This window comes from Herpailurus yagouaroundi, unplaced genomic scaffold (genome assembly GCF_014898765.1).
Source record: "Herpailurus yagouaroundi ecotype Mexico unplaced genomic scaffold, PumYag 140, whole genome shotgun sequence".
Taxonomy (NCBI): Eukaryota; Metazoa; Chordata; class Mammalia; order Carnivora; family Felidae; genus Herpailurus; species Herpailurus yagouaroundi.
The window spans coordinates 63,498,456-63,508,048 of NW_024412395.1; the positions used below are offsets into that span (position 1 = coordinate 63,498,456).

General features: G+C 33.3%; 1 protein-coding gene across 3 annotated transcripts in view; it reads left to right on the plus strand.

Moving 5' to 3' along the window:
• Nucleotides 1–9,387, plus strand: part of NUP35 (nucleoporin 35) — a 36,164-nt gene extending 26,777 nt beyond the window's left edge. For 2 of the 3 annotated variants that reach the window (XM_040475584.1, XM_040475585.1), the window contains exons 5-9: nt 2,774–2,915; nt 5,443–5,512; nt 6,310–6,438; nt 7,498–7,662; nt 8,713–9,387. In XM_040475584.1, coding sequence (XP_040331518.1) covers nt 2,774–2,915; nt 5,443–5,512; nt 6,310–6,438; nt 7,498–7,662; nt 8,713–8,790 — 584 coding nt within the window. In that variant the 3' untranslated portion in view covers nt 8,791–9,387. The remainder of the gene's footprint in view (nt 1–2,773; nt 2,916–5,442; nt 5,513–6,309; nt 6,439–7,497; nt 7,663–8,712) is intronic. The other variant, XM_040475587.1, reaches the window with a different exon arrangement.
• Nucleotides 9,388–9,593: the final 206 nt, after the last annotated feature.

The following is a 9,593-nucleotide window of genomic DNA, read 5'->3' on the forward strand; positions in this document are numbered from 1 at the left end:
AAATATTTCTTTATTGACTAATCTTCACAAGTTTTTTTTATGTGCATTATAAATCTCCCATCAGGATAATATATTATATGGCCTTTTATAAAACTTAACACACTAGCTCTCCCCGCCCCCCCACTTTATTTTTTTAAGAATATACTTTGAGAACTCCATTTGACTACAGACACTTTGGAATGATAGGTTGATTTTCAACTCAACTGGGAATTCAGGACAAATGACATGACTAAGCAGCAGATACACAGTTAGAATGTATTGAGCAGAGAACCTCCAGAAAATCAGTAAACGTGGGTTGTGAATGATGTACAAGGCCCTGTAAAGCAGTTGTTCTCAGGCTTCTTGGTTGTAGGATCCTTAATACATTCTTAGAAATTAAAGGCCAGAGAGATTTGGGGTTATACCTATTGGTAGTTACTGCATTAGAAATTAAAAAAATATTTTACAGTATGTATTAATTCATTTTAATGTAATTTGTTTCATGTAAACATAAGGAACTTTAAAAAATAACTTTTCTACAAGAAAAGATTATGATGAGAATGACATTGCTTTGTGTTTTTCAAATTTTAATGTCTGGTTTAAAATAGAGTTGAATTCTCATATCTGCATTTTTTTTCTTTAAACATTTATTTATTTTGAGAGAGAGAGCACGCGCAAGGATGGGAGGGGCAGAAAAAGAATCCCAGTATGCTTGCGCTGTCAGCATAGGAGCCAGATGCAGGGCTCGAACCCACAAACCATAAGATCATGACATGAACCGAAACCAAGACTTGGATGCTTAACCTCCTAGACATCCCCTTATATCTGCTTCTGTATTCAATCTCGGTGCTTGATTGAATGTTTGATTGAATTACATCAAGCATCCTTTGGAAAGGTCCATTGTACTCATGAGAGAATTAAGAGTATAAAGGCAAATGAAACCTTAAATCACTATGAAAATAACTTTGACTTGGCTGATCCCATCAAGAGAGGTTGTAAGTTATTCAGAGTCTCCAGTCCATACTTGTAGAATTGCTGGTGTAGTAAATACAAATGTTAACTAGATTACTTCCTAAGAGCTTGTCCTTTGAATTTGGATTGCATAGATTGGAATTTTGGCTGCACTTCTTGACATTAACATCCCGTTTCCTAATTCGTTAAGTGGAGTTACTAATAGAACCTACCTTGTAAGATGGTTAGAATTAAATAAACTTAGACCTGTAAAATGGTATAATAAGTACCATGAAATAAATAAATGAAATGTTGCTGTTCATTATTATTTCAAAATTTTAGTCCTGTTATGACACTTTTGTTCACAATTTTCCATTGTCTTGCCAACTCGTTTGAGGTAAAAGCCAAAGCCTTTACTGTGGCTTACAAAGTTGTTTTTTTGGGGGGGGATCTGATTTTGTTGTTACCTCTCACTGTGCTCATATACTTGTTTTGACCTCACATCCCCTCTTCACTGTCTTGTTCATCAAACACCAATCATATCCTTTCTTAGGTCCTTTGTATGGGGTTTTTTCTCCATTTAACGTTTATTTCTTCAGATACTGGCATGTTTTGCCCTCCCCCTTCTTTGGGTTTTTATTTTAATGTCACCTCAGCAAAATCTTTGTTTCATTTAATGCTTCCGTGTATGTATATAGGTACACACTGCTTTATTTTTCTGTAGGATTTTCCTTCCTTCCTTCCTTCCTTCCTTCCTTCCTTCCTTCCTTCCTTCCTTCCTTCCTTCCTTCCTTCCTTATTTGAGAGAGAGTGTGAGTGCAGAAAAGGGAGAGAATGAATCCCAAGCAGAGCCTGACCTAGGGCTCGATCCCACAACTCTGGGATCCTACCCTGAGCTAAAATCAAGAGTTAGACGCTCAACCAACTGAACTGCCTAGCTGCCTCAAGGAGTTTCTGTTTTCTAATGTACTAGGTATTACTTATTTGTCTCTTTTCTACTAGAATTTAAGCTCCATTAGAGATAGATGGGGTTTTGTTTATTTTTTTATTTTTTGTTTTTTATTTTGGTCTTACTTTTCATTACTGTGTCTTCAATACATACCTATAATGACGCTAGGTGTGTATTTAGGCACTGAAAAAATATTTTTTTTTGAGTGAATCATTATCATTACTGCAAAGAGGAAAGAATGGTTTCCACTTCTCAGAAACGTGTGGTTTCAATAGGACAGTGCCTCTGAAATAAAATGAACATGTAAAGCAGTTAGTTTGGCATTTTGGACATGTAGAAGTACTCATTAGTTGGTAGCTGTTATTGAAGGATAAGCAAAGAACAGAATTAGACATTTAAGTTAGAAATTACCTGAGTAAAAGAAAACTGCATTTGCATCTCAGGATCTAGGGTAGATATTGTTTAGGGACATATTGAAAAATATAGGTTGGAACTATATTGTGGAGCTTCTTGGATTATTCTGTAGGTAATGAGTTATTGCATAATTCTAAGGCAGACGTGCTGTGATGAAAGTGGTAGATTTGGAAGATGAATCCAATAGTAGTCCTTGAGGTTGATTGGAGACCCTTTTGGTATAAGCTTAACTGGAAATTAAAACATTAGCAAATTTATAAAAAATAAAACTTTTAAAAAATCATAAATTATGCTCAATTATTAATGACCTGAAATTGTACAGTAGTATAAAATGATCATTTGATTACAAGTTGGGTATCTTGAACTATTTATGCAATTGCTAACTTTTAATATATCTTTTCATTTACAACCAAGAGCTTTGATTTAAAATAAACCAAGATGTTTATATTGGTAACTAACTTACTAAATATACTAATATAGGGCAAAGTATGTTTAGTCCAGCAAACATTGGTCAGCCACGAAAGACAACATTATCTCCTGCACAGTTGGATCCTTTTTATACTCAAGGAGATTCTCTGACTTCTGAAGATCACCTCGATGACACTTGGGTAACTGTGTTCGGGTAAGGTTTCTGAATCATTTACCTTTCCAAAAAAACTAAACACCAAACACTCCTTAACATTTCATAATAAATATTATCAAATGTCCCCCCCCCAAAAAATATTGCACAGCAAACATGCATGTACCCACCACCTACCTTCTACAGTTGTTAATATTTTACTTCATTTGTTTTATGTTCCATTAATTCATCTTTCTTTGTTGGTACATTTCAGAATAAGTTGCACACATTAGTACAAATCATGCTGACACTTCAGCATGCTATTATTAATTAGTGTTCAGTATTTGTTGATACTTTAAAAAAAATTATCTGCTTCTCAGATGTATTTTCTTTAGTGTATTTGCTGGATAACGGAACAGAAATCCTTCTTTAGACTTACGAAGCTCCCTTCTTTCTAGTGGTTATTCTCCCTCAATTGGACTTAACCAGTTTGGAACTAACAAATTGAATTTCATTTGTGTATAGATGTGTGTGTGTGTGTGTGTGTGTGTGTGTGTGTGTGTATGCATATATGTCACAAGGTTGGTACTTTATAGTCACAGGATATTGGATATTAGTAGACATTATACATGATATTCCTGGATACATTTTGAATAGATTTTTAGATCCAAAAAAGTACTTTAAAGCATTTTGGAGATCATATTGCATCATTTCCATATGAGAAAACTGAGGTGTTAGACTAAGTGATTTATTCAGGGGTTTACATATAGTTATTAGTAAAGTGTCAGCAAAAAACCTTAGGTCTTTTGATTTTTAAGTTGTTACTGTTCATGCCATGCTACATAAGGTTTGCTTCTGAAAGTGTGATAGGTCCTACTGATATTGGACCTTACTATATTTAGTTTTGGGGTAAAAAATATAACAATAACACTTGAGCTTCTTGAAGAAAGAACAATGCACAGTAAATGTTAGTGCATTTGAATAGACTATGTATATTCAGTTTATTTAAAATTTAAAAATTCAAAAGTAAATGTATAAGAATATACAGTGAAAAGTTTTCCTTCCCATTTGTGTCCCCAACTACAGTTTTTCTCCCCTTTAAGGCAGTAATTGCCACCTGTTTTTTGTGTAACCTTCCAGAGAGAGTCTATGTGTATTTGATTCTGTTTAGGTAAAAAAGCAAGATCATTGCTTTCCTTTATTCCCAGAAAGCCCATGCATAGCTCATAGCAATTGGATGGCTTCTTGACCTTTTTCTTTTTTTGTGTGTGTTTAAATTTTCATACTCTCTCACAACATGGCTATGTTTTTGAATTTGGGTGTCCCATCCCAAGTCTGTCAGGCTCAGTAATGTGTCACTTTCAAGATTCTGTAGTAATTGGATAAATTACTTGAATATCTTCTGCTAGTCTTTTTCTTCATTTTTAAGATACACACTTTTCCACCTATTAACTTTCTGTTGGTTTTATGTTTTAGTAACCCTCTGTATGAGTTTGATTGCGAGAACTGAAATGTTTTCTTCTAAGAGATAAAATATTTTATTTTGACTGTTTATAGGATAGTACATCTAAAATATATATGTTCTTTGATAATTTAATTTTTTCCTACTGACTCAAGGTCATCATTATATATCATTCGTTGTTTTGGGGTGGTTCTTTTATAGGGCATTGAAATGTTTCCACTCAAAGTGGTCGTAGAGTCTTAGAATTACATTTTATTTTTCAAGTACCTCCCCTCTCTTGGAACCATTATTTCTCTTTCATTTTTATTTTCTTCAGCTCTTCTTTGTAGGCACTTTGCCTCATTTGTTGCTTTTCTTTGAGGTTAGAAATTTTATATCCAAACATACATAACATAAAATAAAATTTCAGTCCTGAATGCAAGCTCTCGATAACTAAAGCTACTGGTTAAGGAAACTCCAGATTTTCAACTTAAAATAGCTTCATTGTTTGGACTATAAAAGTAATAATACCTCATAAAATATTTTTAAACCATAAGGAACTTTATAAAGAAGAAAAGAAAAATCACTTAAAAATTTTCAGAGATATATGGCTATTAAAATCTTGGTAACCACCCTTTTAAATGTTTCTATACTAATGTTGCTGGTATTGATTTTCATTTTTGATTTAGAACTAAACTTCTGAATTTTCAGTTGGTATATGACCATATAATTTAAAATTCTTTTCCTTTTAATAGCTGTAGTATACCTAAGTATTTCACACACACACATAGACACACGCATATATGCCCTCGTAGAATAAATTATATACATAGCTGTGACATGATAATTATTTTCTAAGAGTGAGAGTGGAATTTTAGAGAATGGCAGTGAGAGTGGAATTTTAGAGATTTCATATGTGGAATCTGGGGATGGGGAAGAATGACTGAGTCAAAACTAATTTTAACATATTTGCTTTCGAGTAATGGGCAATGATATATTTAGCTGATACAGAGGAAAATAGAATGATCAGGGATCTCCTATTAATATTCTAGTCCATTGGGGGAAACTTATCTTGAAATACTTATACGTAGGGTAATTTGCATTTGTATTTATTATGGAAGTTGACTGTTTGGACAACTCTTTTTTCAGGTTTCCTCAAGCATCTGCTTCCTATATATTATTACAATTTGCACAGTACGGGAATATCTTAAAACATGTGGTAAGGCTTACTTCTTTTCAGTTCAAGATTTAGTGTGAAGAAAGAGAAGCTGTGAATTGAGGGAGACTTTGCTCCTGAATATTGTCTGCTTTTTTCCAAACTTAAAAGTTTTTCTTTCTTTTTTTAAGTTTTCATTGAATATGTCTGTTAGAGTCTAGAAGGCTAGAGGTTGCATAGTAGTTAATAAAAGGGGTAAAGAGAGAAGATAAGAGAGCGAGAATTTCATGCTCCCCCCCCTTTCCTTAAATGCTTCATAGTCTCTTAACAAAAATTACACCAAATATTATATAACTGTCTTCCAGTATCTGCTTGTTTTATTGGAGATGAAAGAAAAGAGAAGTTCCTTATTTACAGAGTTCATAGGGCTTTTTTTAGCTTGTAGAGAGCTTTTTAAAAACAAGTATCTTACCTTGTCTTACCTATAGCAAGTTATAAATAACAAATCTTTTTTCTGTTATCAGGGATTGACTTAATTCCTACAGAAATAATATTGATGAATACAGGTTTTAACAATTTCATAGCAAGGGTTAGTAAGATCTTTTTATAAGAAACCATTATCTTTTGAGAATTACTTTCAGAGAATTTTTGCCACGTATTCTTTATATTGGAGAATTGAGAGGTAGAAATTATTGAAACTGTTTAATAGGATTTTTGTTGAATCCTAGCATTCAGTTTGTTATGGGGCATCAAATAAAAAGTAGAAGCATATATATCTTCTTATCTTTGTATTTTCTAATAAAATTCATGGTTAGGTTTTATATATTTTATGTTTTAAGGGACAACTTCATTCTTTGCAGATGTCTAACACAGGAAATTGGATGCATATTCGTTATCAATCTAAACTGCAGGCTCGGAAAGCCTTAAGCAAAGATGGGAGGATTTTTGGAGAGTCCATCATGATTGGTGTAAAACCATGTATAGATAAAGTAAGTTATTGCTGATGTAAGGAAAATGGCTTCATCTGTATGAAGGGTACAAGTCTAAGTATAGACATTGGCAGTTATGTCACTTTGCTTCACTGTGCCCCTTTTTCTTACTTCGTAAAATATGATGATGTTACAGTATCGTTTTCATGGGAAGCCAGATTTTTAGTCATGGGACTTTAGAATTTAGAGGTAATCCATCCTGACTCCTTCATTTTATAGATAAAGAGGCCAATGGGACTTGGGTAACTTATCTAGAGTTGTTAAAGGTAAAATCTAGATTTTAGGTCTCCTAACTTCTAGCTCATTCTCCTGTGCAAAAGCAACATAAAAATCTTTAAAAACTTCAAAGGAATGCTGCTCTTTCAAAGTGAAATACTTCACATGAATGGTAACAGGGTTAACTATTTAATGGCTGAAACTTTTTAGTCATTTTATTTTAAAATGTTTAAAAACTATTATATGCCTGTAAATAATACTGAGAACAATTTATACTTCATGGCTTGTAAACTCATCATAATTGTTCTTTAGTAATTATACATGAACTTCTGTCTACCAGGCACTGTGCTCATATATACACATTAATGCGCAAAGCAGGTCTGGCTCCTGTTCTTACAATCTGTGGTTACTTTAGAGTTCTGTAATTATTATATTATGCTGTAACAGATGTTTGTAGAGGCCAGAGGAGAATCTGGGGTTCCTGGCTACTAAGTAGCACTGGAATTTCATGCCCTACTTCCCCCAGGATTTCCCCAAGAATCTTCTTTTTTCTCCCTTGAGGGTTTTTCATAGTATTTTTTAGGAGATTTTTACTCTTGTGAGTCTCTAGTCATCTTGAGGATGTTTGAGATCACTGAAGTGAGCTTTCTGGTTGAGCATTAGATCTCAAATACTAGCTAAAAAGCATGTATTGCTTTATCAAGCCTAAAATTGTTTGAAAGTTTAATTAGATCAAATAAAGTGTGCCTCTTTCAATAATTTTTTTTTTTAAGTAGGGTGTAATAGTGGATAATAGCATATTATGTTTATAAACAGAGAAGTTCTTTACCTTTCTTTCTCCAGAGTGTTATGGAAAACCATGACAGGTGTGCTTTGTCATCTCCACCTCTAGCCTTTACACCACCAATCAAAACTGTAGGCACACCAACCCAGCCTGGAAGTGCTCCTAGGATTTCTACCATGAGACCTCTTGCTACAGCATACAAAGCTTCTACTAGTGACTATCAGGTATTTTAAGAATTAGATAAAGATAAACTTGAAAAAGTGAAATGCATAGCACGTTTAACCATTGGATTGTGTGCCATTAAATATTTCTTATGTGATTGCCTTGATGAAATCCCTATAAATTTGCATTCTTAAATTCCTTATTTTAAAAATTATAGTTTTGGCCAATTGAAAACTTACCTTGAATTTAAAAAAAATTTTGCCATTATTTAAAACATTTTGAGAGTTTTAGTTTTTTCTAAGTTATACTTGCATACATTAAAGTTTCTCTTATGAACATCTCTGGTGTGAGGGAATATTAAAAAACTTGTTGAACTGATGACTAAATCTGATGGTCTCACAAATGAAGAACCTCACTCATGTTGGAGTAGCTGTGGTTATCAAAGAGACCATTGACCAGCTCCCATTTCACTGTTTCTCGTTTCAAAAAAGTTTAAAGGGAAAGTTCATTATGTTCATTGAAGAATGATAGAAGTATTATGACTCTCATTCAGTATGTTACTGTCTCCTACTTAATTAATCAGGTTCTGAATTTGCCTAGTCACAGACCTGAAACCGCAAATAAAACATTTTTAATTTAGTAAGATAGAGAGTGACCATTTAGTCTTTTGATTTCCCCTGAAATTTGGAGACTAGGACTGGATTTTTCATTAAGGTTTTCTTTTAAACCAGTCCTGTCTCTTTTATAGTAGGCTCCATGCCTGGTGTGGGGCTTCAACTCATGTCCCTGAGATCAAGAGTCAGATGCTCTGCCGACTGAGCTAGCCAGGCACCCCTAAGGATTTTAAAACCCTCATCTCTTGTAGCTTTTGTATTGTTTGTTCAGTTTTCTGATATAAGGAGAAGATAGAATTTGTCTTGCCAAAGGAATAGGATTTTGTGCTTTAAAGCATAAAGTTGTTCTAACTAAATCCCTGTCTTCTTCTTTAAATATACAATTCGGTACCACAAATGCATTTAACTGTTTGGCTCTTTTAAATTAGCCATTAACTCTAGAATTGACATGATACTTAAGAAACTATAGCCTAACAATTGTGTGTGCTTTTTTAATAGGTTATTTCTGACAGACAGACGCCAAAAAAAGATGAAAGTCTTGTATCCAAAGCAATGGAGTACATGTTCGGCTGGTAGTATAGTAAGAGCTAAGAATCACCTACCACGGAGGAGGCTGCTACACTAAAACAGAGTTAGCCCAGTACTGCCAGCTTGCCTTTGGTTAGTTATATAACCACTCTTGGCAGTGCTGAATCGCTCTCTCTCACTTTCTTAGAAGCCTTTTTTCTTTAAGGATACAGCATATTTGTAGCTTGCACTTTAAAAGATGATTGAGATACGTTTTAAAGAAAACAAAAAATCCCTGTAAATAGGATTTTGTGCTTTCTGTGTTAGTGCATGCTTTAAGCACAAAAAACTCAGCATTGATTACTGTAAATTGTATAATTGAATTTGTGGTGAGGTTTTGTAGTCTTCATGAGTTGGTGGGGTGAATTTCATGAAGGGTAAACTATACAACTCCTAACAATACACAAAGATTATAATCAACCAATTTGAATTATGGATTTTTAATTTAGATAGTATTTAATATTTTAATTATCCTTGTTTATATATGTCCTGTCATGGATTGTCATCTTTCAGTATTCTAAAGTCAAAAGTCTTTTTAAAAACCTACTAAAGTTTCGTGATAATAAACTTTGTCAATTCTATATATTAAACATTTTTTGAAAGTGATTTGTTATTTTAGTAACTATTTAAAAAAATTTGAAGTGTCTGCTGAAATAGAGAAAATACATCATGAATCTCCACATACTTTAATCTAGCTTTAATAACCATATAACCATAAATATTTTGCCATAGTGGTTTCTTCTCTCTCCCTTGTGTTTAAAGCATATCTCAGATGTGATGTCATTTTAATCTAAGTACTTGAGGATATATCA